Genomic DNA, 27015 nt, shown 5'->3' on the forward strand with positions numbered 1-27015 from the left:
CGCGGGAGCCGCTCCGGCCGCGGGGGCGCTGCGGGGGCGGCAGGGACGCGGCGGGGCCCGCTGGACCCGGGCAGGGCCGGCCGGGCCGCTTATGGCGCCGCACGCCGCCGCCGCCCCGGAAGCGCTGCGGGCGCCCCACGCGCCGGTGCCGCGGCAGGCGCAGGCCGCGGCCATGGCGCTGCTGCGCGGCCCCGCGGCGGACGGACAGCGCTCGGCCGTCACCAGGCCGCTCTCCGCCGGTAGGTACCGCGGGGCTGCCCCCGGGAAACGCCGCCCTGGAGCGCCCGGCCGGGCGCTGGGCTGGGAAATCGGCCGGGCTGGAAGAACTTTGGTGTTGATTTGAGTTTAATTGTCTCCGTCTGGCGTGCGGTGCCGCCGCCGGGATCGTTGCTGCCCGTCTGCCAGCAACAAGTCTGGGTTCTTCCGAGGGAGGGGCCTGGGAACGGGGAGCGGGAACGCGGGGAAGATCAATCCTAATCTAATATCGCTGCCGCCGGTGCCTCCTCCGCCGCCAATAGGACCGTATTTAATATCTTTTGACACGTGCGTCCCTTTAACTCGAAATCACCTTTCCAGATGTGAGAGCGCGGCGAAGCGTTGGGAGCTCCCGTCTGATGGGAACGTGTGCTTGTTCCTGCACTCTGGTGTATGTGGAGCCAAAGAAAAGATTTAGAGATCTGTGATGCTGTGCTTGTGGGGGTTTTGATGGGGTTTAGTTTAAAAAAAAACAAAAGTAAACCACAGAAGGTGAAGTTGCTTTTATGTTTTTGCTTATAGCATCAGTACTCTGTCAAGTGGAACCTGTGGGAAGATGGTTTGAAGCATTTATTAAGAGGAGAAACATAAATGTTTCTGCCTCTTTCCAGGAGCTAGAAGATGAGAAGGAACTTTCTGAAGAATCAGGGGATGAAGAGCTGCAGCTTGAGGAGTATCCTATGTTAAAAACCCTCGACCCAAAGGACTGGAAGGTATTCAGTCAATATGGGTTACTGTTCCCTAGTTTGGCCCATCAAGGTTATATGCCATGCCCAGGTGCTAAAGATCTCCTTGCTCCTCCCCTCCTACACTCATGTGAATCAGTTCATGTCCCTTATCTTAATATCTGGTGTGTGAAGGCAAACACATCAGGATAAGATCTTGGCTTTGAGCTGCAGCTTTTTATTTTACTGCCTGAAAGTATTGTCTCTTTTCCCTGTCACCATCTCCTTTATTCTGGAGTTATAGTGGCACTCTTAATATTAACAACAGCAATTCAGTTTTCCAATAACTGAATTTTCTAGTGTTTCAATCCAATTTAGATAAAGCTACTTGGATTTCTATGACAGTGGATTAATTTATTGATATTCAGTTATTCAGTAATTATTCAATAATTTATGACAGTTGTTCCTATAGTCTTTTCCCAGTTTTTTGAGAGAGGGAGGAATTCTCCCTCTTGCCTTTAAGAGATGGGGAGGAAAACTGCTTTTCTGCATGTGTTGTGGTGTTTTAGGTTGTATTTATGAGTGTTTATTAGGCTTTGTGGTTCTTTTCTCTCAGAATCAAGACCATTATGCAGTTCTTGGACTGGGAAATATACGATACAGGGCTACTCAGAAACAAATCAAAGCAGCTCGTAAGTACCTGTCCCTTATAAGCAAAACCTTTTTTTCAGATGTGCACAGTGAAAATACCTGCATGTTGTGAACAAGGTTTTTACTGTTTCCTAGGCCTAAAAGTCTGACTTGTGTTGCTTACCAGCATCTTAAATTTATATCACAGTTCTGAAATCCAGAAGCCTAAATGGAGGGAATTAAAAAATTTCACATCTCTGTTTCTGGGAAGTGCAGCAGCATTCACAGGCTGTAGCATTCTTGCTAAATTTACTTTGGATCATGTTCAGAACTTCAGTAAAGGGATAGAATACAATTTTTTGTTTTGTCTGAACTATTTTGTTTTTCATTAGAAATAACAACTAAAATTACATTAACTATTTTTAATTTTTTCAGTTATGAAGGTAACTGTATACTTACAGATACTAAAGCACTTTGCTAGGTATAATAAAGTCTCAGACTTCTTCAGATGTTGAGGTAGAATAGAAAATAGAGTTTCTGAGTTGTGGTGATTTTATGTCCCAGCAAAGATGAAGTAATGTTAAATTCTAACTATAGTATTAAATCAAAGAAAATTCATTAACTTCTGTTTTCTGCCAGATCTGACTGTTTGGTTTGTATTTTTATTTAAGTTTTGAATTAGAGAAATGCCAGTTGGAATTACTGTGTGACTTCATAGTTTGAAACTGTTTCTGATTAAGCATTTCTAACTGTAATGCATTTATTTGTTAGATAAATCCATGGTTTTGAAACATCATCCAGACAAGCGAAAAGCTGCAGGGGAACAGATAGGAGAGGGTGATAATGATTATTTTACTTGCATAACTAAAGGTAAGCAATTGATCTCGTTTGTTAGATACTCTCTCAATCTACTTGATCATCAGAAACATATTTGTTGGCTTCATTAGGATTTTAAGGAATTGTCAATGAGTAAACAGCTGGAGAAGTTCTTTTTCCATTGTAGAAAACTGCATCAACAGATCACATTAGGTGTAACTTCCCAGTGGGTAGAAGCAGGAAGAGAATGCAGCTGACAGATGTTTGGCTGCTGTGGCAGCTGGTGACAAAATGTGACACTTGCAGCAGTGCACACACAGATGAACCTCTGGAGGTGGCCCCATACCTGGGATGAGCGAGTGAGCCATGGAGCAATTCCCCACAGGCACCAGCAGCAGTTGGAAAATCTGAATTCTAATGTGCCTGCTCTGACAACAGAACATGTGTTGATTTGATCCAGGTCATCAGTTTCTTCAGCTGCTCATTTGTGCCCACAGATGAGCAAGTGAACTCAATTTAATAACATTTCCCTCTTGCCTTGGTGGTGGACTCAGCAGCGCAGGATTAAGGGCTGGACTCTGATTTTAGAGGTCTTTCCCAGCTTTAATGGTTCTGTGACCCAGAACACCACTGCTGGCCAATTCCAAACCCATAGGGGCTGTTCTAGGTGTATGATTTACATCTCCAGGAATGCTTGAGAGCTTGGCTTTTTCATTTATTTTAAACAAATTTCACTCAGTAAGGTTGGAGCAGGAGGAAATCTTGGAATTTGTGCTTCTAAACTTCCTTCTCTGAATGTCTCCTAATACTAGTTAGTGTGAGATATGTTAGACAAACTAATATTTTCAGCCTTCTTTGGAGTTTTCAGAAGGAGGAAGGTTGCCACAGGAAATAGTTTTTCTGTTGCAGTCCTGTCAGAAACTGTCAGATATCTATGATGAGATACCTGCACATGAGTTCAGGAAAATGCTCTGTGTTCTACATGCAAGGAGCAAAATATCATAGAGCCTTCCCTCTTAACTGCTTACAATCCAAGTTTGGGGCTAGACAGAAGGGAAAGCACAAAGTAGCAAAGAAGAGGAATAATGCTGTCAGGCAGCATTTTGGAGGAAGGAAATCCAAAAATGCAATAGTAGGAAAGGGGGACCTGGAGTAGGAGCAGACAGTAATGAAACAGGGAGGAGAAACTTGGAAAGGTGGGAGAACATAGGTTGGACTCAGAAATTGGTCTGACACAGGAATGTGTGGGAGATATAGAGCTGGGGGAGCTGAGTGTGTGGGAGTAGACCTGGGGATCTGTAAGTGGAAGGGACATCTCCTGAATGGAACAGGAACCAATGGATGTGCACAGATTTTCCAGCACCAGGGAAACGGTGTGAGGGTTACTGAGGCAGGAGGATTGGGGTCATTTGGAGTGTTGGTGGAGGGAAGTCCTTTCCCAGAGGGAAAGGGCAGACTGGCAGACAGCAGCTCACTGGTGGCCACTGTCATTCCTTCATCTCTCCACTGACACGTGCAGTGAGATCAGCTTACAGCACTGCAGAGCACCAAGCTCTGCTCCAGGTTATCACCTCCCACATCAAACCTTCATGGTGCAGTGTCCTCTGGCAGGGGTGCAGGCACAGAAGTCCATGAATGATTGCAATACAAATTTGATTTCTTTGACTTTTCATTCTTACTGAAAAATAGCGGTCATTGTAAAACGCCACACTTCCTTGAGAAAAAAGTAAGAGTACTGAAGCTATAGTTTTTGTGATTTACAGAATATAAAATTAGTAATGTGATGCTCCACAACTGCTGGGGTGTAAGAACAGGAAAACTGGGACTGTTTGCATGTTTTGGAGAGTTTGTGTGGAGTTCTGTATTCTATCAAAGACTCGGTACAACTTCATCATCATTTGCAAAAATTCTAATGAATGGTTCCTGTTCTTGCCCATTCTGACAACACATGAACTCATGCTCTATGCCCTAGTAGACCATTTTGTCAATATATCTGCAAGGATCTGGTGTAGGATAAAAGTCTGAAGATGTCATGCCCAAGCTCCTAGTGTCTCAACAAAATTTACTGCTATAGTTAAATATTGTCTGTTTTGTTACATCTTAATGGTTAAATGTGTCCTTTTTATAAATGTTTTCCTCCTACTTAGTTTAGCAGGAACAGACAGCAATGCTTTTTGGTGTCACTAAAATAATTAAATATCAAGCTCTACAAGAACACTACAAATAGATCAAACACAGATCTGAGAACATCTTTTTAAACATTTACAACCTTATGTCTGGTAACTTTCAGCTTATGAAATATTATCTGATCCTGTGAAACGACGAGCATTTAACAGCATAGACCCAACTTTTGATAACTCTGTACCTTCCAAAAGTGAAGCAAAAGAAAACTTCTTCGAAGTTTTCTCACCAGTTTTTGAAAGAAATGCCAGGTAAGCTGTATCTGACTGCCTCTGCTGTTGCTGGAGAACCAGCATTTGCAAACTCTTTTGACATTGTGTTTGTAACAAGAGATGTATTAATCCACTAGAAATGTAATACAACTAAAATAGTTGCAATTATTTTTTATTTTATTTTAAAATAATCTGAACTGTCAGCTGATGGCATTAAGTTTGACCCATGCAATTCTTAAAAAAGTTCTCAGCTTCCCATGCCCTTTTTGCACAACTCATTGTTTCATCTTAAAATTACTTACAATACCAAAGGTTTGTGTGCTCCTGACTAAAAATTCCTTTTAAAAATTACTGTCTTCTGAGAGTGAGACATTAACAGAAGACAGTAGTTACAGTCATGATTTAGCTGGTTAAAAGAGAAGACAATTGTAGCTGTCAATATTTGGTAGTTCTCTTACATTGTGTGACTTTTTTTCTTCATTTGATTCATGGTTGACAATTAACTTGGTATTAAGCCTGTCAAAATAGAAACTTGCCAGCTTTTCCCTGTATAAAAGGGCTTAATTACATGAGGCACTTTACAACATTCTGAACAATTATTGTTTAAACTAGTCTTACTGAATCTTATTCCATAGACTTCAGACCTGGATCTGTGGTTGTCAGATGAAGTTTTTCCCTTTTCTGCAGTGAGAGTTTATGCTGTGTCATGGAACAACAAATTCTAGAGCCTGTGGAAGATTTCCCTAGAAAAAAATGCAGTGGGGGCCAAGTATGCATTATTCCCTTGTACTCCAGTAGAATGTGTGGGAGGCTTCCTGTACCCTGCCAGAGAGCTGAGTTATTCACAGAGCACTTTGTGGCCACTTTCTGTAGGCTCCTCTGCCAGAAGAATGTGTATGGAGAATTGAATATCTACAAAGATAGCTTGTGCTCCATCAGGTCTTCTTGAGGCACAAAGCAGGAGGCACTCAGGCAGGAGAAGGTTGCTTTTTTGGGGAAACTCACCCAAAAATGCCCAATCTGGAGGATACTTAGGAGGAACTCTCCTGTTCTGTTCCTCTTTCCTGGTGCCCTCTCTGTGTTGGTGGGAGAGAATCTCAGGTTTTGATTCTGTGCTTAACAAATGCCATGTTATGAAGATTGTATGTATTATTTATTGAATATATCCATGTATTTTCAGGTGGTCAAATAAGAAAAATGTACCTAAACTTGGGGACATGAACTCCTCATTTGAGGAGGTAGATGCATTCTATTCCTTTTGGTAAGTCAGCTGGTGCCTCTGTTTCTATTAAAGACATGCAGTATAAAGGGCTTGCAGACCCTTTGGTGTGTGGGTTGTTTGCTGTGGGCTGTCCCAGCCTCCTGATGTCACAAAATTACCCCATAGCTGTTTGTGCCTTCCACAAACTGAGCCAGCTTTCTCCTGGCTAATCCATCCACTTGTAAATTCACAGTTGCAGTGGGAATTTCTGACCATGGTGGCTGAGAACTGAGCTGACCCACAGACTGGAAGTCAGGTTTATCTCACCTAACCTGTGTTTTTAGTGGAGACATCTTAAGAGTTTAAGCTCCCCTAGCAAAGGGAGGTGTGTTTAGTCCAAAAAAGTCAGTCATATTTTTGGCTTGCTTTACCTCCTAAATATGGGTGCTCACATCAAGATGAATTTCTCTCTGAACTCTACTGACTGCACTGCATTTCCACTGCATGTGACAGAAGTGTAGAGAGCTGTAGACATTTAGAGTGGGCAAGACCAATGCCATCCTGAAGTAGGCTAACCCACAGTACAGAGAGGTGTAAATCATATCCTGCATTTTGACTTAACACAGTGGAATCACCGTAGGTGCAGAATAATTGTAAATTATGTATTATAAATTGTAAACAGCAGTACATTTGCCTATAAACACATCCAGTAAAAATGTAGCTGATGTTTAACAGATTTGCTGGTTTTTCATTCACTTTTTTTTTCCTTCAATTTATTTTAGGTATAATTTTGATTCCTGGAGAGAGTTTTCCTATTTAGATGAAGAGGAAAAAGAAAAAGCAGAATGGTATGTAAATAAAAATAATTTTGACAGGAGACTGAGAGGTTATACAGCAAGATTTTCCACCTTCTCTTAGACTGTAAGTCATAGGAAGAAAGGCAGCTGAGCCAAGTCTGAATTCCACTCTCCCAGCTTAGGGGTCAGTCATGGAATTTGAACTGAACTTACTGTGGGCTTCTTCATGTAATTGAAGTAGTTCCTGCTTGCCTCACAGAGGTATATCTGAGGTGCTTTGAAATGTGTGTTCATTTAAGTCCAGACTTTGAATTCCTGCCAGTCCCAAGCACAGGTTGAACCTTGAGCCAGGACAGAGTGGATGAGCATGCTGGTATCATTTCTCTCTTTAACTTGTACTGAGAAAGTGATACTTCCTAGAATTTGGTGATTTCTGATGGCTTGATGCTAAAAATTACCTATTAGTTGATGTAGTGATAGTTGCTGAATGACTCAAGACCATGTTGCATTGGAAAATACATTGTGGTTTTATCCTTCCTACAGTTATAAACAGAGTGTTCAGGTTGGAGCTTTAGTCTAACACAAATCTCACAGGACACAACCTCACTTGGTAATCCTTGTGAGACCATAATTTGCGTCATAGGCATCTCTTCTTCCAAGTTTGGCTAGAAATCAGGTATTGTATTTAGATTCAGGTATTTGTATTTAGATTTGATATCAGGTATTTGTATTTAGATTCAGTGGTTGGCTTTCTTCCTGCTGGAAACTGCCATATTTAAGCTGTAGCTGGGCATTTGTCTTCTCTTGTGCCTCTTCCTGCTGCTGGATTTCTTGAGCCTCACCAGACCAACTGTTCTCTCTCCTGTGAGGATTCTGTGAAGGCACTGTAATCACTTCCCTGTCACTTGTCCTTGTGGTACATGACACAGATGAACATCTAGGCTCCTCATTGGAACAGTCTTGAATTATTGCATAGCTCTTTTTTTCTGCTCATTCCTGTCATTAGTGTCCTTTCTCAAAGATGTTTAGACAAATGGTACCTAGTCTGCTGTACTTAGGAGAACTACATTACAGCTGCTGTTGACATGGTCATGATTCTTGCTACCCCTTCTTGCCAAAGGTGATGTTACTCATGTTTTAAAGCTTCAATCTATTCATATTAGTCTCCTTCTCAGTTATAGGGATTGTTTTCTTTGTTCTGAGGTAGAGTGGTTTGGGTTGGAAGGAGCTTTAAAGCCTCATAGTTCCAACTTCCCTGCCCCCTCTGTTGTTCTCTGTGTGGCTGTGTGGATGAGGCTATAGACCCCCACTAAAAATTTGCCTCTTTCTTGACAGCGCTGGTAAATATTTCAGATTATTTAGTCAGCCCATCAATTACCTGAGCTGTATTTCAGTGGAGTGAAATATAGGGTCCCAGGGTCAGGTTTACTCATCAGAAAACCTACCTCTTATATGGTATACAGAAACAGTAGAGAAATTTAATTTACCCAGAGTATCATGCTACTTTATGGAGTGTTGTTCCTGTGCAGATGAGTTTATGTGACATGACTAAATTCTGCAAAACGAGATAACTGTGGCATTGTTTATTCTGCTGTCCTTTAATTAAACCCTATGCTAGCATTTCTGTTGTTTAGTTTGAGTTTAATGTTAGGTAAGCAAGTGGATTGCATTTTGAAAATAAAGTCCATGATCTCATTCCCTACAATGACAGATAAACAGCTTGCTTTGTCAGGTTTATATAACTATGTAAACACTTAGCATTTTGTACATGAGCTCAGAGCCTGAAACTTAATTTTTTGAAGTCTATTTTTGAAGTATTCACAGAAGAACATCTGTGTGGGGGGAACTATTTAAGAAGCTTGTTGATGAATTTCTAACAGTGGCACTGTAAAGCATTAGCACTGAACTATGCTTTCCCTTTTAGTCGAGATGAAAGGAGGTGGATTGAAAAGCAGAACAGAGCTGCCAGAGCATTAAGAAAAAAAGAAGAAATGAACAGAATTAGGACTCTTGTTGGTGAGCACACAAACTGCTGTTCTTTAAAGAGAGATTCATTAACTAACTGTGGAAGTCTCCTGCTTTTCTTCTATACATGATGCTTCCTTTCTTCTGCCAGACAATGCATACAGCTGTGATCCCAGGATAAAGAAATTTAAGGAGGAAGAAAAGGCAAAGAAGGAAGCAGAGAAGAAAGCCAAGGTAGAAGCAAAACGAAAAGAACAGGAGGCAAAAGAAAAAGTAAGTGAAGTACTTTATTTGGGTTGAAAAACTGCTTCATTCACACCTGCTGCTTCAAGTTCTACATTTGTCAGAAGACTACTGACAGAATTATTGGGGTTCAAAAATGTGTGTTGTTGATGCCTGTGCAGCAGGCAGTGCAAGGCTGGCAGCCTTCTGACAATGAGATGGAAACAAGGAATGCAGATCTGCAACAAAACACCTTTGAAAACTGAGTTCTTTTGTTGCATACACTTCCTGGTTTCAAGGCAAGCATTAAGTGCATAAAATGAGTATGTCTGCTTGCCTTGTGCATGTGGTTTGTGACTGGTTGGTTGGTATGAAATGCTTTGAGGAAACAGAACATACTTGATAAATATGAACAGTTTGGAGAAGATGGCTCTAAAAGTACAGGAGTGAAAGGGAACTGTAAGGTGCAAAAAAGTAACTTAAAAGACATTAGAACATTGCAAAATATGTCAGTAATGATGCAGGAGAAATACTGGACCATGAAGTTTATACTCCTGAGGCAGGAGTAGGAAATTATGCAGTTTTGTATCTTGGTTGTAGAGGAAGTCAGGATTTATAAACTGAGGGTCCTCACAGGGAGTACTTGACTTAATGCCAAATGGTATAATGCGTTATCATCTCTCTCAAAATTCTAGGAAAACCAAACATTAATTATTTATGCATTTCAAACCCCCAGACACACCAACAAACCTCCACCCAAACCAGAAACAACACATTTTGATGTTGGATGACTGAATGACCCTGTAACAATGTGATTTGGATGATTTTTTTACTTGATTTTTTTTCCTTTTGATTGCAGCAAAGACAAGCAGAATTAGAAGCAGCACGGTTAGCAAAAGAAAAGGAGGAGGAAGAAGTTAGGCAGCAAGCATTAGTGGCAAAAAAGGAAAAAGAGATACAGAAGAAAGCAATCAAGAAAGAAAGGCAAAAACTCAGAACAACATGCAAGGTATTTAACTATTATTACAATGAAATACAGGTTACATCAGACAAATTACTGTCTTTGCTTAGATCACACTGGATCACATGTTTGCTTGTTCTTAGGGCTGGAGATGGGTATGGAAAGTGGGTTTACTAAAAAAACAAAATACTAATACATACTTACATGCATATGAGTTATTAGTAAAGCTGACCAAATAGGTCCAAACACAGCAGTGGCTGAAGAATGCTGTGTGTTAAGCCTTTGAAGGAATAGGACAATAAAGTTCAAGAACTTTGTAGAACATGTATTTCTGCTTCCAGAACTGGAATTACTTTTCTGATAATGAGGCAGATTGTGTTAAAATGATGGAGGAGGTGGAAAAGCTTTGTGATCGTCTTGAGCTAGCAAGGTAAGTCTTCCTGCTGCTGCTTTCTGCTCCTTTTGATACCCATCTTTCTACTAGCTCTCCATTGTAACTGAATAATTTATTTTTAGTCTGCAATGCTTGAATGAAGCACTTACATCCACAACAAGGGAAGGAGGAAAGGCGGCTGTAGTAAAACAGGTAATTATGCTGAGTGTCGAATCAAAGTAACAGAATAACTTGTGAAATCAACCTGTCTGAAGTGAAGTAAGATACAGCATAGCTGCTGTGGAATCATGCTTGGTAAAACACAAGGACTTGATTTTCAGAGTCCACAGGCAGAGGGATCTCTGCTCCATTTTACATTGTGCAGTTCATGGCTGGTCAAATTTAACAGGGCCAGCCAAGAAAAAAATACCCATTTTTATTTGTAAAGAACACAAAACCTACCTCTTCTATGGTACACAGAAACAGTAGAGGAATTTCATTTTGCCCAACAATGTGTAGCTGTTACCTTGAGGAAGGAGGGCAGTCTCTTCTTCTTATGCAAGAAAAATCCATGTCTAGTGTCTGTGACTTGGGGATAGATCCACAAAAGGACTTAAATGTGCTGCAGGCTGTAGGCACTATAAGGGCTGGTAGGTTGGATACCAAGGAATAGGAAATGCAAGACACAAGGAATCAAAATTTACCAAAACTCAGCAAGGATCTGCCTATGTTTGCCATCAGGGAAAAGCTGTTTGAACTAAAAGCTGAACCTACATCCTGCAGAAAGAGTAAGGTGTATCCTCATCCACTGTGGATACACAGCTGTGAACTTTTTTCCATGGTGGGGAATATGATCTGCCCCCATCCCAGGGTCAGGTTTACTCATCAGAAAATTTAAGACTGAAATGCCTCTTATTCTGCAGGGGACTGAATTCAATATTCCATTCTCAAGGAAGGTGTTCTAAATGCAGGACAGTCCTCTTTCTATCTGTTAAAACTATTCTGCTAAAAAGTTTCTATCAGGTAGCTTTCCTTTTGCCAGGAAGGTTTTATGAAATAGGTTTCTTGCTCTTGCCCTTGGGCATCCTGCCAACAGCCATAAGTGCACAGCTCTTCTAATATTGCCAAGATTGGACTGGGCCCACTCACAAGCAGATGATTAAAGATGTGTCACACCACAGTCTTGAGATGTGATTACAGGTCACAAAAATCTGCAGTGGGTTAATTTAAGTCGTTTTTAGCTTGCTAAAAAACTACACATGGCCATCTAACCCTGAGTACACTTTAGTTCGTAACTAAAACTAGTAACCCTTTAGTTAGTAACTAAAATCTGGAGCTCATTTTAACTTAAAAGTTCTCCATTACTATGGCTGCACTGATATAATCAGGCTTAGATACCAGTTAGGCTGGAAGATTTGAGAATCAGTGTATTCAACATGGAGGTTTAATTGCCCTCACTGGTCTTAATGCTTTTGTGGATCTGTCCCTCTAAGTCAAGTGTTAGCCCAGACATTCACACAAGGTTGAAAACTTTTGCTTTAATTCTGGGGGTATTCATTTAATTTCCTAGTGAACCTGTGATGGATTTCTGCTATTAACTCTTAATCTTTAAATCCTAAAAATATACACATGAAATGAAGAGAAATAATACTGGAACAGATAAGCTTCTCTGTTTCCTTACATATAATACACAGAACAAAAACTAAGCAAAATCCAAGGTTCAAAGGAAGTCCAGAGAGGGGGTTGTGTCACTGTAAAATGTAATAATAATTCAGTAAGTAAATAAATAATGCTTATTTGCAATCTTTAGATAGAAGAAATAAATGAACAAATAAGGCGAGAGAAAGAAGAGGCGGAAGCTCGTATGCGCCAAGCAACAAAGAGCTCAGAAAAGTCAAGCACTGGCGGTGGAGGGGGAAGCAAAAACTGGCCAGAGGATGATTTACAGTTGTTAATTAAAGCTGTGAACCTCTTTCCAGCAGGGACTAACTCAAGGTACTTCTCGGGTTTGGTGCTAAAAGCCCTTATTAACAATTTTTAATTAAAAAACAAGCATAATAAAATATTTTCAGATCATCCCAAGTACTTTGTCAGTATAAGGACTCCTAAACATCTTTCTTTCCCTTGGCTCGAAAGCAGCCAGTGGTTTCTTTTTCCCTGGTACCATGCTCTGAGTGTCACTGGAGTTACCTCTGGCTGTATCTTGTTTCCCCCCAGCTTTGGGCCTCAGTCCATTACCAGGATGGTGCTGAGGTGCCTGTTTGCAAGGGCTTACTCCATGGTAGGCTCACTCCTTAAAGTGGAGAACAAAACCACACCAGTGACTGGGGTGCAGCTGGGTAGGAATACAAGTGTGCAAGCTACTTCCAGGGGCTCCACAATGAATGTGAGGCTGGTTTCTCCTCTACATGGTAGGAGGAAAATATTCCAAAATAGCAGTTAAGTGCACCAGCTTTCTTCAGGGGAGAGCCAGAGGAAAAAGGAAGGGCTGAGATTTACAGAAAGCAGCACTGGCACTCAGCTTACTGCTAAGCAACAACAGGAGCACAGTTTAAATACTTTTTTCCCAGGAATGAAATGCCTTCTTCCATTTAGGATTACAAAGATTTCAAACATCCATTACAAAATTTGGATGCTTACTGAAAAAAACCATACTCCATGGAGATGATACCAGTGCCTGTTTCTGCAGCTCAGCAGTCAGGGCTCCTGTCTGAGCAGCAGTACATACTGCCTCCATTTTCTAAGAATCCACTAGGAATAATCTTGGGACTAGGGCTGTTCCAGCTCTCTCCTGTTTAAGCCCCTTTACCTGATGTTTAGTTATTTTTATGGGGGCAGAGGACATGGGGTTAGTAACTACTCAGCCCTTCAGTGCAGCCTGCAGTATTTAATGCCAGAGGTGTTTAGGGAATTCAGGATAACAGCAATTTAGCAGAATTTTGAGGACTAGAGGTTTGCACTTACCTACATTCTACCCCATCCTTTTTCTGTATTGGGAACTGAGGAGTTCACCCAAGCTGATTGCATTCTTCAGTTAGTGACTGAAAGCTTTCCAAAACAGCTACTCTGGGATTTTGCACATATTTAAATATGTTTGAACTTACTCAGGAGTTTATAAAAATGTGTACAGGAGCTTGACCATAGCTTATATGAAGATAAGGTATTATGTAATATGCTGGTTTATCCTTTCTGTTCTTGCTGTAGGTGGGAAGTTATTGCCAATTATATGAACTTGCACTCTACTACTGGAATAAAACGAACAGCAAAAGATGTCATCAATAAAGCAAAGAGTCTCCAAAAGCTTGGTATCTATATTACCTTATTTTTGTAATACATGGTCTGCCTGCTTCTGTACAGCTGAATTTTCTGTGACTGGAGCTGTGTTTCTTAAGAAAATCCTCTGTACAGCCCCAAAAGAAATGTAGTTCAGATGGAGGATTTAGAGGAGCATTTATGTGATTCAGTGTTTTCATCCTAATGGCTCTTTTGTAAGTCAGCACCTCACAAGCAACTCTCAGAAACTCTCTTAGTGTAGCTTGATGCACTGATGTCTGGGACACATGAAATAGCAGGGCTCAAAGAGAGATAAATGGGCCTCTCAGAAAGCTCCCTACAAAGGAAGGCATCTAAAATAAATGGAACTGATGAAGCTCTAGATATTCTTTAAAAAAATTAATGGAATCCAACACCAGAGTAAGACACCTAAATGAATGTGGCTCATCTCCTCTTCAAAAATGAATATAAAAATGAAGAATGAAGCGGAGAGAGCTCTGGAATAAGGTCACAAAGAAATTACACATTTCACTACAGAAGGAAAAAAAACCCCACTGAATTTTCGAGATTTCTGCATTACAAACCACAGAGTGGCATGAGGAGCACCTGGATTTATTTTCCTGCCTCTCTGACATGGTCATACCCTGGGCAATGCATGAGTTTTGTGCCACAGCCCTTGAGAGAATAATCCCTCTTGATTTTGGGGAAGTTGCAGATTCAGGTTTAAGATTATATGGAACAATTATTCCTCTGACCACACTAAAGCAGGATAAGGGTTGGAAAATCTGACACTGAGAAAAGTTTATTGGACACTGAACGATTTTTTTTAATCTACCAACATCTTTATAGTCATTTTAAAGTAAGTAGAAATTGGGGTTTATGATTTTGTTATTATTGTAATTAATCTGCTAGAGAATGTTGTTGTTGTTGTTATTACATCTAGCTTTAATAGTCTTCCAATAATTATTCTCTTTAATGTCTGTTGTTCATAGACCCTCATCAAAAAGATGATATAAACAAGAAAGCATTTGACAAATTTAAAAAAGAACATGGTGTGGTGCCTCAGATGGACAGTGCTGCCCCCTCAGAACGATTTGAAGGTAAAGGTGAAAAGGGAGCCCTTCTTGTGCACTTCTCTCCCCTGGGTCTCTTGGCATGAAAGTAACCCAGAACTTTCTCAAGATTTGCTTACAAACTTTGACAGCAAATAAGTGATCCCATCTCTGGTGCCAGATTTGAGGGTTTGTGGTACACACAACACACCCCAAAACTTCAGGGATTTTAAATAAACTATAATATGTTTTACAGTATTTTCTAGACTCTTTTTAAAATATCTCTCCTTGCTGTCATTTCTGCATTTAAAAACAGGATCACCTCTAGATTCATCGCCTTGGACTACAGAAGAACAAAAGCTTTTAGAACAAGCATTGAAGACTTATCCAGTAAATACTCCTGAAAGATGGGAGAAAATAGCAGCAGCTGTTCCAGGCCGGTCAAAAAAAGACTGCATGAAACGATACAAGGTGAGGTCCCTCACCTGCTCCTGGGACTGGCTCCAGGCCAGCTCTTGAGAGAATCCTTTGCTTTTGCTGTTCCATGAGATACTGTCCCAGAGACAGTATCTGACACACGCAAAATGATGGAATCTTACAGGAAACTTTTTAGTTTTGGTAACTCAACCCCAAAAGAGCAGCAAGGAATAAATGTTCCTCAGTGAAAATAGTGCCTCTGGAAGCTGGGAAGGAAAGTCTGTGTCAGGAAATTTGTTTTACAGTTTGACAGCAAGCTCTAGTAGATCAAGTCCTATCCCTAGCCTCCTGTAGGTAAAGTTCCTGGTACAGGAGGATTGACCTTCCATTAATTGATTTGTTTCTAAGGGAAATTGCTCAACAACATTAAACTATGTAGATTTCTCATTATGTTGAGAAGTAGAGTGTTTCACAGTGAATATATGTAGGGTTCAAAACCACAGCATTGTTCACATGTGTTTAGTTAAGTTGTTTTTTTCCCCACCTTCTCTTCAGGAACTCGTGGAAATGGTCAAGGCAAAGAAAGCTGCTCAAGAACAAGTGATGAATGCTACTAAAGTCAAGAAATGACTCTTACTGACAATCCTTGTTTTATAATAAAAATGCAAATACTGTACATGTTTCCATTCCTTTCTTCATTATACAGAAACACAGGAGGGGCTGGTTCTTGAGTTTTAATCTTCTCAAAAGCAACTCCAAAGTTTTAAAAGGGTGTAGTGGATTTGTTGGGTTTTTTTTTTTTTTGTTGTTTTCCTGGTTTTTAAAGCTAAAATATGCCGAAGTTCTTGTATTCACTATTCACGACGCCAATACATGCCACTGCAGATTTTGCTATACTCTGGAAGTTGTTCAATTGGACCTGGAAGTTAAAGAAAGTTGGCCATGACACATGCTCAACTCACAGCAAGTGGTCTGGAGGGGTTATGGGAGGATAGGGAAACTTAAATCACATACCCACGGCAGCAACTGCAGGATGCTTATCATAGATGTACTTTGTGCAGATTTCTCTAATAGTCTGGGCATCTATAGCCTAAAAGGGGTAAAAGAGGCATTTTTGTTACAATCCCATCTTAAAACCATTTCTGATCTTAATTTTGTATAATCAAAGGGAGCAGGAAACAAAACCCTTGGAAGTTCTCAGTTGGAAATGTTTTCTCAGCTGAAAAAGAAATACAATTTCTATGTTGTTACTTTCTGTAGCAAATAATTTTCTTGACGGCCTTTTAAAAGTTGCAACGTGAGTGCCACTTACTTCAATTCTTGCCTCAAGTTCTGGAATTGGGATTCGGCGCTTGTAACACAGCATTTGTCTTCCAATGTCTTCACAGATTGGTGTGGACCCTAAAACGGGAAAAAATCCTTCCATTATCAGCCTATGGCTCCACAAAGAGTAAAAAGTTCTCATAAGTCTCACCATCAAGTTGTAGCAGCATATTTGTCTTTAGAAGATTTTTTGCTCGAGCTACTTCATTTTCTGTAACGCTTGTGCAAAGTCTTATCCTGAAAAACAGTTTCAATCCAAAGGCATTAAATAATGGCAGGCTGTAGCACCCTGTGAATTGCCTGTGATAAAGAGGTGCAGAGGCATTACTGCACCTACCAGGCACTACTCTTCTGTAGACAAAGCTGGTAAGACAGCTTGGAAAACTAGCCATGGATACAAAGCAGCAGCCTAAAAGCAGGGGTTTTGGATGCATATCAAGATACCCAAGAGCGAGCTCTTTCTCTTAGAAGAGGTGTATTTCATTTTATTAAATAAATATTTTGAGGCAAGTGCATTGTGTACTTGTTATCTTGAGAATGGAGGTTGCTAAGAAAGTAGAGCCAAGCAACTGGGTAACAGCAATTAGCTAGAAGGCAATCCAGCTTCCTGGCTCCTCTCTTGGTGAGGTAATAATTTGCCACACTGCCTACAGAACATTTTGTGAGGAGAGGGGGATGCTGAATAGAATTTAGTATTAAGCTATTAAATAGCTTAATACTAAATTCTTGTCCCAGGAGTTGTCTGTATCTTCCCTGGTGCTAAGCTGCAGCAAACAGAGTCAAAGTGATAACCTTTTTCTCCACCACTTAACAGGGATTTCATAGAATAATGGTATATAAGAAGTGATTTATGTGATTAAAGAAATTCCTCATTTTCAAGACTTGTTTCAACTTCACCCACTTTAAATCAAGTGCTTTTAAGTAACATGTATGTGTTTTTAATAGCATCTGCAGTTCAAGCTTTACAGTCATCTATGGACATCCTTCAAAACAGATTTAAGCCTCAGATGAATGAATATTGTCTAGAATCATAGGTTTCAAAATTCCATATGTAACAGCTCAACTTTCCCTGTGTATTCACTAGAGCTGTCTAACACCAGCACATGATACATCAACTGCAGACTAAAACTGCACATTCATTATTCTCATCCACAAATATTTGCTCTTTCAGTGGTGGCACTTGCAGCTCACAGGCTGCACAGTGACTGAGTAGTATACTAAAAGGTTGGACAGTTTCATGACTTCTGTCATTTGCCAGTCAAAAAAAAATCCCTGCTGTGTTTTCTCGTGCAAGAAACAAAACCTACATCTTAAGCTATTCACTCCAAATAACAGTGCCAAAAACTGGGTGCTGGGACTTGGCTTTGGGTGCCAAAGTTTAGAATTTGATGCATTTGTTGTTCCCAGGCAAGCCCAAGCAGAGAAAAATATTCTCTTTATTTTTGAATTGTATTCCTCCACTAAAAACAAGCTTTTCAGAGAAACAGTTGGCAGCTTACCATTCTTTCTGAACAAAGTGCACCATGTCCTGAATAGTGGATGGCTCACAGACCATATAGAGTCCCCACAGCCCTGTGTCAGTGTAGCAGGTGTTGAAGGACTGGAAACTGTGACACAGGTTACCTTGGCAGGCAATCTGAGCAAGTTTACTGGACAAATTCTGCCGAGGCAAAAGAAAAAGATATTACTTTGTGAAATTTTTTGAAAGCTTACTAGTCACCTCCATGATTTCCCATTTTCATTTCAATGATGACTGAACATGCAGTAGTAGCTACAAGATTAGTTATCAGCTCTTCATTTCAACCCTTTCTTTCCTTGCATGTAATATCACATTTCAAAATAACACCCCAGATTTGAGCCAAAATCACAAAGACACTTAGGTTCAAGAAAGGGACACTTAATTGGTGATACCCAGAAGTGTGGCATTCACATTCTCTAACATGACTCCTTTGCCCAGGATGTTTCTCCAGGGAAGCTGAAAGGCAGCGAGAAGCCTCAGAGAAAAGGAAAACAATTCTTATCTCGTTTGCTTCTCCTGTGTTTTGCTCATGTGAAAGGTGTTTGGAGATTGTTTCCCCACAGGTGATTGTTTCATTGGATTCTGGTGTGAGCTGTTTTCACTCATTGGCCAATCAGGGCCAAGCTGTGTCAGGACTCTGGAGAGAGTCACGAGCTTTCATTATTATCTTTTTAGCATTCAGTAAGTATCTTTTCTGTATTCTTTAGTATAGTATAGTATTCTTTAATATAATATAGTATCATAAAGTAATAAATTGGCCTTCTGACAACATGGAATCAGATGCATCATTCCTTCCCTTTGTTGGTGGCCCTGCATTCACAATACAGAGGTTCTGATGACATACAGGTATAAAATATCCTACATTCCATGAGGGCTGGCAAACCTCAAGTCACCTCTATTTTGGTGGTTTAGAACCACTTCCCAAGACTCTCCTACATCCTGGGTAACAAACCCTCTGAGACTCACAACTGGATGCCCTTTTCTGTCCAGGTAGTACCCAATTCAGGGATTTCCCACCAACCTCAGTGAGAGCAGGATGGTGCTTGCAGGTTCACTCACCACTCCTCCTCCAAAGGAGCGATCCCAGTTCCCTATCAGAGTGTTGGCTACCATGAGGGGGATGGTGTCAGGGTCTGCCCAGCCAGCTGCTTCCACGGCAATGGCCAGGTGTGCCAGGGGCATCTTGTCATCCCTTATCCGGATCTGCAACACAGCACAGCAGCTCCAGCGCAACCTGCGCAGGCTCAGGCACAGGGCAAGGTAAACAACAGAAATCACACTTTGCCACTACAGCTGGATTACAAAACATGCACTAAAATTAAAGTATATGGAGATTAACTTGACATCAGCCTTAACTGCTCCCCTGGGGCAATTTCAGATCATTTTGCCAATAGACACAGAGAAGCATTACAAGTCATAAAATGACTACCAGCAGCAAGGAAATATGATGACTTTGTAAAATCTAAAAAGAGATGGGAATAGAACGTGGATGCCTCAGTTCTCTGCCAAATCCTTTAAATGAGTGATTCTCAATAAGTGGAAATGCTCCAGTAAGAGGATAAAAGGAAAGGAGGAGCAGGGATATGGAAGGTATTCCCCCAGGAAGTGATGAAGAATAAAAAGTGGTGGCAGTGAGGCCTGTCCAACAGAGAATGGGAAGTACTGCTTTGGAAAGTAGCTACTCCATTGCCACCACTGGGGGTAAGATACCTTTTCATGTGCTGAGTCTGTGGCAGAGCAGCCCTCTCTCCTCACCAGAGAGCACATGTCAGGGGACGTAAGGGCCAGCCCAAAGAGCCACCCAGCAGCTTACCTCACTGCCTGTGAAGCTGCAAGGTGGCAGGGGTGGCAGTCCTCCTTCTGGAGCAGATGGCAAGTTTCCAAAATGGCACTTCGCCAGGTCAAGTAGTTCATCGTGAGAGACCCCTGGACAAAGGTATTTCACATGCTTTGTGATGTTACTCTGTAAACAGTTAATTTACACTGCTGCACAGCTTAAGGACTCAACCAAGCAGTAATTTTTTGTGCTCCTGCTTTAATACCCCACCTTCAGATTCTTCACACATTCCCTTTATACAGAGCAACATCATCATGATTCCCCCTTCTTGGTTCTCTTTAACAGCCTTCCACTAAAACTACATCAAATCAAGCTCTTTGCTCTCTGTGAAGTCTCAATGTTATTTCTTTCTCTCTGCATTCCTTTCTATTCCCCTCTTCACACCTTCTAGGACCCTTTTTTCCTGCCCACATGGAAGAATGACTTTGGCCTCCAATTCACTTCTTGTTCCTGATTTAAGGCTTCTGGAATATTACTGACAGAAAAAGGGAACAAAATCTCAAAGGGTATGAATGTACAAAACACACAGGGCTACAGAGGGCCAACAACAAACAGGACCTGCTGAACAATGGGTGATTCACCATGTGGTTCCTACAGACTCAGGCCATGGTTTCAAGCACAGTTTCATGTGATCAAGGGTGAGTATCCCATACTGACCTCCAGCAGCAGCCAAGACCATTCTGGGTCCTTTGTAATGTGTTGTTATGTACTCCACCAAGTCATTACGATTTATGGATCTAGAAACAGGAAAGGAGACAGCACTACTGTGTCAGTAAAGTTTATTTGAGTAAAAAGAGAGAAATGTATATAACAAAACAATTATCAAAACAATTAGAACTGCTGCCAATGTTCAGAGCAGAGGCAGAAAGCTAAAATAAGGCTGACTTTCTAAAAAGCAAATACGAACTAAATAAAAAGCTCTTCTAACTTCCTGAGGAGGAGTGAGAATTCCAACTCAGCCAGGTGGAGACAGGATGCACTAATGATCTCCTTTCCTTTGAAAGCAAACACTGTGTGCTTACAATAATGCCCAACATGTGATCTATAGGAAAAAGAAGTATTTCCAATTTTGTGCCAGATGCACTTATAAGAAACAGGAGAAAAATATGGCAAAAAAACCCAAAGTCATGCAGAGAACATCTGAAGTTCACATACCCTTTGATGCCTGCCTACAGGGAAACTAAGGCAATACAAAGGTTCTACTTACTGAATATATAATTATATATATTAATATGTATAGATATAAATTTATATATAAATATATAATTATATTCAGTGCAATTTCAGCTGCCCTCCAGTGTAAAAATGAAATCTGACACTGTTCTCTACATTTTTAGATAAGGCACTCAATATATAAAGGTTGCCACACAACTAAAGACAGATGTAGTTTTGGACATACTTGATATTTTCAGTGGGTCCTAAAATGGTCCGTCCTAGGGCTGTGTTCTGGTAGGCTGTGGCATGAAGGTAATCAAAGACAACTTCCTGCAAATTGGTTTCAACCTCTTGCATCTCTCGCAGTATAACTCCTCGCTCGCGCTCAATCTCTGCCTCTCCCAGGGTGCTGTTCTGAATTATGTCAGCAAGAATTTCCACAGCTGATTGCAAACAGAGATGGAAATGAAAGAAGTATTTTCAGACTACTAGAAAAATCTGGTTCCAAAAGTGAAACCCACTTCAAAGAGCAATAAAACTAGCAAGGGGACAGGAAGAGAGAAGTCCAAAAGGTATCTTATCTAAGGACTCCGAAGAGAAAAATATTTCAAATATAAGCGTCCCTGCTGGCTCCTCTCCAAACCCATATTCTCACGTTCTTTTGAAGCTCAAGAACGAATTTTTCACCAGGCAAGGGAGGGACTGTAATACTGCAAAAGCATCATTCTGTGTCATCCCACTGGAAGCTGGATAAGCATGTTGTTCTTTCTGATGAATGAGAGCAATTACCTCTTGGTAAGTCTTTTGAAAAAGCCTTTGCATAATACACAGTTTGTTCCCTGGACGTGTACGCGTTCAGATGAGCCCCCATGTTCTCAATCTCTAGCTCAAGGTCTAACTGAGATCTCTTTTTTGTTCCCTGAAACAGAACAATAACAAAATCACATTAAACCCTTCAAATCATCTACTCATCATTACTACTTCTTGTCTGAAAAAGTCACGATCAAGAGAAAGAAAACGTGTTCTGGAAACACAACAGGCATACTAATCTTTCCAAGCTTGAAAGTCAGATATAAATCCTACTGTGCTCCCAAATGAAAATAAACTGGCTAAAGGGTGACTGTGTCTTCTAAGACTACTATAAGAAGGCAAAAGTGAGTTTAAAATTAGATCTGTGTAATCCACAGTTGTGTAACGCACAGAACTAGGATCTTTAGCTTCATTTTCTAATGGAAACCAAAGTTATTTTTCTCATTCCAATTTGGAAAACTTATTTATACAATTCTGACAAAGTTTTTATTATTGGTCTTTAAAGATAAATAACTTAAAAATTCATTGTAAATGTCTACATTAATCTTTACACTCACCTTGAAAGCCATATGTTCAAGAAAGTGAGCAGTTCCATTGTTCTTCTCATTTTCATATCTGCTTCCAGCATCAATCCAAAGTCCAACCTCAGTGAAGGAAAAAAAAAAAGTCATTTTCCCAGCTAACAGCTTTGCTATGGCTTTTTACTTAAACAGAGCAAGTTTTCAATAAAAAGAAAATTTTCATCTTCACAAAAAAATTTAATTACAAATCTACAAAAGCCTTAAGACTTCTAAGTCCTGGCTTAAGTTCTAGGAAACAGTTGCTAATAAATATTGAAATGCAAATGCGATTTAGTTCCATGAGGAAATGAACACACAGGAACAGACATAAAAACCCCTTCCTTTTGTAAGTCACTTACTGTGCATGTTGAGAGTCCAGAGTCTTCAGAAGCTACTTGCAAGCCATTTTCCAAAGGACTCACCCTAGTTTCAGGGACATTTAAGATTACTTCTGTTGCTGCTTTGGAAACTGTGCACCTCCCTGTTCCAACATGCACACCCTGGAAAGGAAAATCATCAGTCACCTCAGATTGTTTAGTTATATCCAAGGATGCATTTCTGAAAAACGTATTGCTGAACTCAAGCATTACGTCCATGGATCCTTCTTAAAGCATGCATTTATAAGGGAAAGAATTCAGGACTGCTATTCATCTCTGCTTCACACAAGGGAAGCAGTAACCTGAATGAGAAACAAGCCCTGAAGATAAGCACAAGTGAGGAGATGCATCTGCTGCCTCCAGGCTGACACAGGAGCTGATACTCCCATCAGCTGATACTCCTAGCCACACTTGCTCCCCACTGCTGCCAGCAGGAGCCTGCAGGACCTTTACCATCAGGAATTCTCCTGGGTACCTGCTTTCTAAAGTGAACTGAGGTACAGCCCAAGGGCCTGTGCCAGGACTGCAAATCCATCAGCCATTGATCAGAGCAGCTCAATCAGGGGGTAGTTAAAGCACAATAAATGAGAGCAGGGTAGAAAAGAAGGGAAGCAGTTTTTCAATAACAAGAAATGTAAATATGTATCCCAAATTCAAGCAAACAGCTATCTCAAAAACTGTGATTTCAAATGTTTCAAATAAACAAAGATTTCTCTCCCCATATAACTGCCCTAAACATTAAAGCACAAAACCCAGCTCTCAATCCCTCTTCCTAAAATAGATTAGAGCTCTTAAAACTCACTTACTTCAGAATCTCAGCACAATTTAAGTTTGAAGAGAGCTCTGGAGGTCTCTAGTCCAACTTCCTGCTCCAAACAAGATCAACTTGGTCAGAGCACTTTGCTCAGGACTTTTTGCACCTGGGTACTGACAATCTCCAATGGTGAGAAACTGCACAGCTCTGTGAGCAGCCTGCTCCACTGCTTGACTGCCACATATCCAGTTTTTCCTCTCTTGTTTCAGCTTACACCCATTGTCTCTCATCCTGCCAGTGTGACAGGCCTGGTTTTATGTTCCTTCTAGGTGCTGGGCACAGACTTTTCTCACAGGTCCAGCTGAAGCCACGGCTTCTCCAGCCTGAACAAGGTCGGGACCCTCAGCCTCTCCTCACAGGGCACATGTTCCAGCCCAGTTCATCCCTGCTGAGCATCCCCGGTTCCCTGACACCGCCCTCACACTGCGGAGCCCCGGAGCGGCTGCCGCACACAAACCTGAGCAGCGCACACCGATCGCTCCCTACACCTCCCGCCGAGCACCGCGCCGCGACTACAACTCCCAGCATGCACCGCGCCCCACGGCCTCTAGCTCCCCGCGTCCCCTCAGCGGCGGCCCGGGCACCAGCGCTCGGAGTCACCGCGGCGCCCACGCTCCCCGCGCCTCCCTCCGCTCCGCACCGTTCCCCTCCCCGCCGCCTCACCCGCTGCGCTGCACCGGGCGCTCGCACCAGGCGGGAGGACCAGGGCAAGAGAAGCCGCCGGGCCGCTGAGCGTGCTGCAGACGCCGCCATCTTGACACTGTGGTGGGCGGGGCGGAGCGGGCGGCCTTTGGGGGCGCGCAGGCGCGGGGCAGTTCCAGCCGCCGCCGCCGGGAGGCGCAGTGGGGCAGCGCAAACCGCATAGCCGTGTCCCGGGGAGGTGGGAATCGGGAACGGGGAATGTCCCGGGTGGGAGGGGACCCGCGGGGACCGCCGAGTCCAGCTGCTCGCCCTGCACAGGCCAAGCCCAGCCGTCTATCTGAGAGCGTTGTCCAAGCGCTCCTGGAGCTCTGGCAGGCTTGGGGCTTGGTTTTAATGGTCCCGTTCTCCTCAGTGCCCCAGAGCAGGTAGGTCAGGAAAGCATTTTCCTGCCGATATCCCATTATGGCCACTTTCAGCAAACACAAAGCGCTGCCTTCAGCTCCGGGAGCTGCCGTGGGCACATCCCTGCGCGCTGCGGCTCCTGCGGCAGGGCTGGCTGAGGGCGCTGCGCTTCCTGCAGGACGCACCCGCTGTGACTGGGAAATCCCGAGGCTGGAATAACTTGGAGTCTTCTGGGAGTCTATGTAACGGAGCTGAGACACTTGTCACGGATAGCAGGGCTTCGTGCAAGCAGTAAATGCAGCGCCCCGCCGAGCCTGGGCCGGCGCTGGTGACAGCACCCGACTCTGGACTCCAAAGGGCCGGGAATGGTCCCTCCCAGCTGCCGGCGGCTGGGAAGGGCTGGTGGCAATGCTGCTTGACAAGAGCCACATTTGGGCTGGGAAAAGCTCTGGAAGTGTACCAGTGGAAGCAATTTCAGTGCCAAAGATTGTTCCTGAGCACGTTTGGAATGTATGGCTGTAGATAAATAGGAAAAGCTCTGGTAGTGTACCAGTGGAAGCAATTTCAGTGCCTAAGATTGTTCCTGAGCACGTTTGGAATGTATGGCTGTAGATAAATAGGTACCGACATGCAAGAAGCAGCGCTCGGTTTTGACTTTGTGGTTAAATTTTTTACAATTTTTAGGAAATTTTCATTTGGCTAATCAAGCATTATCTCAAAAATGATGGAGAACCAGGGTGAAATTCTGTTATTTGTCCCACAGTATGTTAAGTGACACAATGCAAAGAAACAAAATACTACTTAAAAAAAAAAAGAAATCTGTATTACCTATGCTGGGGGAAGCAGTGTTTCTAGGTACCATTTTCCTAACCCATTCAGGATTAATGAAATGCTTCAGATACCATTTGACACAGTACTTCTGACACCCTCTGTACAGATACCACAAACCTTCCCCATCTTGCCTGCTCAAAGAGGAAGAAAGCTCAGCTCTGGGCACATGATCAGGAGGAAGAGGTTGAAAAGGGTGGGGAACTGCGGATTTCTGATCAACAGGAAGAGATTGAGAATGGTGGGAACTGAGGATGCTCCTGCTCAGGATGAACTGTCTCCTGCAACTGCCAAGGTCCTGTTACTCAGAGGTGATTCTCGAGAGCTGTCAGAAGTGTTGCTCCCTTCCCCCTGAAACCTTATCAGTCACATGCAGATTTTAGGTGACAAAATCCACCGTGACTATTAAAGGACACCGGGGATTGTTGGTAGTTCCTGGGCTGGCTCAGATGCTGAAGTGTGACAAGGCTCTGAGATTTAGCTTCTCAGACTCCAAAACATGGACTAGTTTCAGAAAAATCCACTGTATTTTAAATGTATAACTTTTGGGGGATATTTTGTGTATATAGGAAATTTCTTACTCCCTTGGCAGTTCAGCATGAAATTGCACTGATTGCCTTAAAACGTTTGCACTGCCAGTTTGTAAGCTCTGTGTTTAAACAGCAGCTTAGTCCTGCAGCTGGGCTTGTCCAGTTTCTGTCACAAGGACTGTAATTGCATAAAAATAGTAAACCCAAAGCATGATATATTGCATACAATTAAAAATGAAAGTGACGCTGTTGTTAACACAAAGGTTAAAATACAAACCTAAATACCAAGAAACCAGATGCTTCCTAATTTCACAATGATGCCTTGACCTCATATGGAATGGTAGATCTCTTACTGAAATTGTTACTGTTACTTTGGTGCCTGGGCTATTTTAGTGCCCACACAGCCTGTGTAAGAAGGATCTTGTAGCTGCAAAGCATGCACATCCTTTCACCAGAGGATTTACATTGGAGTCAAATTAGTTTCCATGGAATAGAAAATCTAACCTTACACAAAACTAGCTACTTCTTTTTTTTAGTTTTGTTTCTCCCATTTAGTTAATGCATATTCAAAAGATCCATCCAGTTCCTGCATTTTTTTAATTTCAGATAGAGCTCTGTCAAGTTGTAAAAGAAAAATGTAAAGCACCAAACTGTGCAAATGAAAATTAAAATTAAGCTTCTGTTCCATTTTACAGCTAGATCTAACTGATCTCATATGCTGGGATTTATCTCAAAGATGCTTTACCAGATTTCACTAACCCATTATACATCCTAGAAATTTGAATCCTTGCTAGACATAGAATTACAGCTTAAGATAAACTGATTATCCACATAACATGTCTCCTACTTAACAAAATAGGAGTGTCTCATATGTAAATGTAATCTAAAATTTAGCATCCAGCAAAGGCCATTAGAGAGATGCAACTCTAAATTAAGAAATCTTATTAACCAGCTAAAAATGCAACAAAATAAAACATATACTAGTGTTCTAACAGTAGAAGCTGAATATGTAAATATTCACCACTAAACTTTTATAAAACACTACTTTTTAAATGGTTTTAACAATTTTATTACAATGAGATTATTTAGAAATGAGCTATTATAACATGGAATGCTCACAATATCCCTCTAGTTTAGCTAGTATTATCTTCAGCTTCCAGATGGAGAAAATTAGACCTTTCTTCATAGTGCTTGTGTA

The 27015-nt window shown here is 41.7% G+C and overlaps 2 protein-coding genes across 3 annotated transcripts; one reads left to right on the forward strand and one right to left on the reverse strand.

Moving 5' to 3' along the window:
* Positions 1-140: 140 nt before the first annotated feature.
* DNAJC2 (DnaJ heat shock protein family (Hsp40) member C2) lies at positions 141-15696 on the forward strand. 2 transcript variants are annotated; one of them, XM_066550864.1, is made up of 17 exons: positions 141-239; positions 867-968; positions 1537-1612; positions 2322-2420; positions 4657-4798; positions 5940-6020; positions 6743-6808; positions 8682-8773; positions 8874-8995; positions 9804-9953; positions 10247-10335; positions 10422-10491; positions 12089-12273; positions 13483-13583; positions 14544-14651; positions 14920-15074; positions 15576-15696. In XM_066550864.1, exons 2-17 carry the CDS (start codon positions 936-938, stop codon positions 15648-15650), a joined length of 1644 nt encoding a protein of 547 aa, XP_066406961.1. In that variant the 5' UTR covers positions 141-239; positions 867-935; the 3' UTR covers positions 15651-15696. The 2 variants fall into 2 exon arrangements, with proteins under 2 accessions (XP_066406961.1, XP_066406960.1); XM_066550863.1 differs by having other exon boundaries at positions 143-239; positions 778-968.
* PMPCB (peptidase, mitochondrial processing subunit beta) lies at positions 8991-24174 on the reverse strand. The gene is made up of 13 exons (XM_066550865.1): positions 24079-24174; positions 22584-22724; positions 22222-22308; positions 21644-21773; positions 21099-21297; positions 20357-20436; positions 19676-19788; positions 18922-19065; positions 17843-18003; positions 16495-16580; positions 16333-16421; positions 16035-16110; positions 8991-15939 (listed from the first exon to the last, which is right to left on the reverse strand). The coding sequence occupies exons 1-13, from the start codon at positions 24166-24168 to the stop codon at positions 15875-15877; spliced, it is 1461 nt and encodes a 486-aa protein (XP_066406962.1). The 5' UTR covers positions 24169-24174; the 3' UTR covers positions 8991-15874.
* Between the last annotated feature and the right edge of the window lie 2841 nt (positions 24175-27015).

The sequence above is a fragment of the Molothrus aeneus genome, chromosome 5, assembly GCF_037042795.1.
Source record: "Molothrus aeneus isolate 106 chromosome 5, BPBGC_Maene_1.0, whole genome shotgun sequence".
Classification (NCBI taxonomy): Eukaryota; Metazoa; Chordata; class Aves; order Passeriformes; family Icteridae; genus Molothrus; species Molothrus aeneus.